Source organism: Hevea brasiliensis, chromosome 8 (assembly GCF_030052815.1).
Source record: "Hevea brasiliensis isolate MT/VB/25A 57/8 chromosome 8, ASM3005281v1, whole genome shotgun sequence".
NCBI classification, from domain to species: Eukaryota; Viridiplantae; Streptophyta; class Magnoliopsida; order Malpighiales; family Euphorbiaceae; genus Hevea; species Hevea brasiliensis.
The window spans coordinates 99963684-99967793 of record NC_079500.1 but is presented as its reverse complement, the minus strand read 5'-3'; the positions used below and the strand labels follow the sequence as shown (position 1 = coordinate 99967793).

Sequence of the window (4110 nt, the reverse complement as noted above, 5' to 3'; positions counted from 1 at the left end):
TAAAAAATTTAAATGCTTTTATAATATTGCCCTTTATTTAATTATCATAAACAATATAAGACTCAAAAAATTGAAAGAAAAAACGTAATTAATTTCACATTGCAATCAACTTATATTTTAGTTTTATTTATCATTTTTTAGAAATTATTTTATTCAAAATTACCTATTCAAAAAATATTTTATATAAATTCTTATAAATCTTTTGTTTTTGTAATAGATTATCTATCTTTTTAAAAATATATTATATTTACATATACACATCTTTTTCAACGAGATTCATTGTTCCTTGCTTCTAGGCAGCTGTATGTACATAAATAAGTTTAAGTTATCTTTTGCAGTGGATTGGTGAGAAACAGAGAGAATTGGTTTAGATCCACTATCAAAGAGTTATGTTGATTAGGTTGGATACTGCATGCAAGCTATGGTCAGCGAGGAATTCACTTGAGGGGGCCAACTAAAATATATAGTTTATAAAAATAATATACATAAAATAAATAAGTTGACAAGAGAATTCAGTACAAAAAGGTAATAAATTGTTACAATAAAATTATAATGATTCTCGTCTATTTTTTATTAACTGATATTTATTCATAATAATTTTATTATCAATATTTATAAATACTTCTCTTTCAATGTAAGTCACCAAATAATCATTTAATAATTCATCTCCTATTCTATTACGAAGTGAATTTTTAATGATATTCATTACAGAAAAGGTTTTTTCCACTATGACTGTAGCAACTGACAAGATTAATGATAATTTGACTAACAAATAGACTAAAGGAAAAATAATATGCTTTCTTGTAGCAACCATCTTCTCAGCAAGACCTCCAATTCCACTTACTTTAGAAAAATTTTTATCCATGCGCATATCAAAGACAAAGTTCTCAAGCTGATATTCAAGTTCAATTAGAGCAACCGGAGAAAATTTGCATAGATAAAATTTTGCAAGTTGAATCAATTTACCTATATCAAGTGCAAAAAATGAGTCTTTAGGATCAAGACATGCCATACATAAAAGTAAATTTGTATTCACTTTATCAAATCGATTGTTAAGTTCTTAAAACCACATATCAATCACAAAATAAAACAGCTCAATATGATAGTGATGAAGATTTGTTATTTCTTCGCTTCTACGCCTTGATTTCCCCCTAGCTACATAGGCACCCTCCATATCTATTATATTTATATCATATTTACCACAAAATTCCAACACCTCAAGTAATAAAGATTCCCAACCATCATCTCTTATCACTTGCAAACGACATTTTGAGACTTTAACCAGATTTATAGCATTTACAATATCTTGATCCCTTCTTTGTAAAACTTGTGATAACTCATATGTGATTCCTAAAATTTTTCTCATAAGATGCAGCACAAAGACAAATTCAAAACAATTTATAATATTTAGCAAATCAATTCAGCCCTTTGTGGATCATCACTACCATTTTCTCCAATATACTCAAGAACATTAATGATAGAAGAAAATAAATGCATCAAATTAATTTGCATACCATAATGAGAACCCCAACGAGTATCTCCCGATCTCTCTAATGCCAATTCTTGATTCAAACCTTGTCTAGTTTTTATTTCACCTTTTGCAATCCCTTCAATCAATTTCTCTATTTGCTTTTCTCGAAGCATATCCCTATGTTTGCAAGAACCTCCAATAACATTGCACAAGCGAGTAACAGTATTGAATAAAGAACATACACTTAAATGCCTTTTAGTAACAGTAACACGTGTAAGTTGGAGTTGATGAGCAAAACAATGGATATAATAAGCACAAGAATTCTCTTTCAAAATGAAACTTTTAAGCCTATTAAATTCACCTCGCATGTTACTAGCTCCATCATAGCCTTGACCTCTCAAACTGGATATACTTAAGCCATAAGAGGAGAACAAAGACTCAATAGCTTTTTTAAGTGATGCAACACTTGTATCACGGACATGTAAAACACCAATAAATCTTTCAATGACACATCCAAATCTATTGACATATCGTATGACAACTTCCATTTGCTCTTTAACTAATACATTTTGATATTCATCAACTAAAATAGAGAACAAATCATCTCTCATATCTGTAATGATAGCCTTTGTTGTTTTAAATGCAACTGCATTAATGATATCTTTTTGAATATCAGGTGATATGAGTTTGAGATTGTCAGGAGCATTCTTCAATACAACATTATTAATTTCTTCATTACATGAAGCTAGAACTTTTAATAATTCAATAAAATTTCCTTGATTTGATGAATTTTCAAACTCATTATTCCCTCGAAAAGCCAATCTTTGCATCAAGAGATAACAGAGATATATAATTGATGCTTTCAACAGACAATGATATTCCATCTCTGACTATTCTGATTGTTTGAAAAACACACTTCAATGTGTTGTGCTTGGTTCATCAAATCTTGACAAGCTAAGCGACATTTATTATGATCACTAGTATGGTCTCCTATATGTTCTCTCAATCTTTCTTTTTTTCACCAAGTAATAAAACCTTCAGATACAAAAGCATCATGACCTCTTTAACTACGTCCAAATGAAAAAAGATAACAATATAAATAATATGCAGCATCTTTTTCAATACTATATTCCAACCAAGTCTTAAAATCATCAAACCAAGATACAATAAATCTCTATTTTCGACCTCCATCTACTCGTTGAGGAAATTTATGATTTCGTGGTTGACATGGAACTTTTAATAAGTAAGCTCTACGTACTTGATCCCTAATATCAAGTGGATAGTTCATTAAATTAGGTCGTAGTCCTGGATCAGAAGGATAATTTTCTATATCAACCTTAGGTTCCTTAATAATCACTTGCTTAGGTGGTGGTGTCTCAATAGGTTGATTGACTGATTATGATGATTCTACGATGGTTGATTTTCTTCTATAGTATCGTTCCATATCTATAAAAAAAAAAAATATCAATGTACAATGAAAGATGAATATTCAACGGATATTGGATAACAAAACTATAGATTAATTAAATAAAGATGAATATTCAATTGCATTGGATCACAAAACTATAGATGAATATTCAATTTATTGATTATATTCATGATTATTTAAAAAATTATAAATACCTTAAATTCTAAATAAAATACAAAAGTGTATTTTTAATATTTTGAAAAACAAATTTAGTTTCAATAAATTTCATCGTAGAATTTTAAGGACATAAAAGAGAAAAGGGATACTAATAAAATTTTAGGTCTTGTCCTTCAGAAAATAAATCAAAGAACAATAACAAATAAACCATGTTAGGTTAAAAAAAAACCCCAAAAAATAGCTTGCTTGCTTAGCATGGTCACCACCATTTGAATAGAAAACCAACTAATTTAATTAAGTTGTATTTTACAATCTAGAAATTTCAAGACTTACACAAATCAAAAAAATCAATTAAACTTCCTTGGTTTAATATCACCACGACATAGTAAAGAATTAGTAAAGAATTATATGTCAACTTTAATTCATCATGATATTAATTCATATAAAAGAGATTCAAAATATAAATTTCATTAATTAAAAAAAAAAAGAAAGAAAGGGTATACCTGCGTCGCTAGAGGTTGGAAAAGGAGAGGAGAAGTGCTTGAGGAATGGAAAATGACTTGGCTGCATATGGGATGGAACAAAGAAATTAATTTTAGGGCTTTTAGTGGTGAAGTTACCTTTAAGCCCCTTTTTTTTTTTTAATTTCATGGGGCCCAGCCCCCCATATTGCTGCAGAATCAAAAGCCTGCCCAAGACTTAATTTTTGGCCTTTATTTATAAGATTACATATAAGTCCTTTTTTTTTTAATTTCAGGGGGGCCCACTGCCCCCCTTGGACCCAAGCTCCCTCCGTCCCTGGCCATGGGTCTTGAGAAGGAAGGTATATGCTGTAGTCAGTTTGTTGTCTATGTTAAAAGTTGAAGTTGTTGTATTAAGCTAGAGGCATGAGTATCTTTCTTCTCTACTCATTAGTAACTAGGCGAGTAGAGCATAAGTGGAATGCTTGATCAGATTTATCGTCGCCTCCCAATTGCTAATGGAGTGGACTGTTCCTACTAGGATTCTATGTTTTATGGCTTTTCGTCTCCTTGACCTTCACCCACCCATGGGT

The 4110-nt window shown here is 30.2% G+C and overlaps 1 protein-coding gene across 1 annotated transcript; it reads right to left on the bottom strand.

The window, feature by feature from the left end:
* Positions 1 to 1407: 1407 nt before the first annotated feature.
* On the bottom strand, positions 1408 to 2355 carry LOC110668369 (uncharacterized). The gene has a single exon (XM_021829568.2). The coding sequence runs from the start codon at positions 2353 to 2355 to the stop codon at positions 1408 to 1410; it is 948 nt and encodes a 315-aa protein (XP_021685260.2).
* Between the last annotated feature and the right edge of the window lie 1755 nt (positions 2356 to 4110).

What these genes read in the sequence shown, in the direction of transcription:
- LOC110668369 (XM_021829568.2), bottom strand. Translation starts at nt 2,355, where the DNA reads ATGGAATATCATTGTCTGTTGAAAGCATCAATTATATATCTCTGTTAT.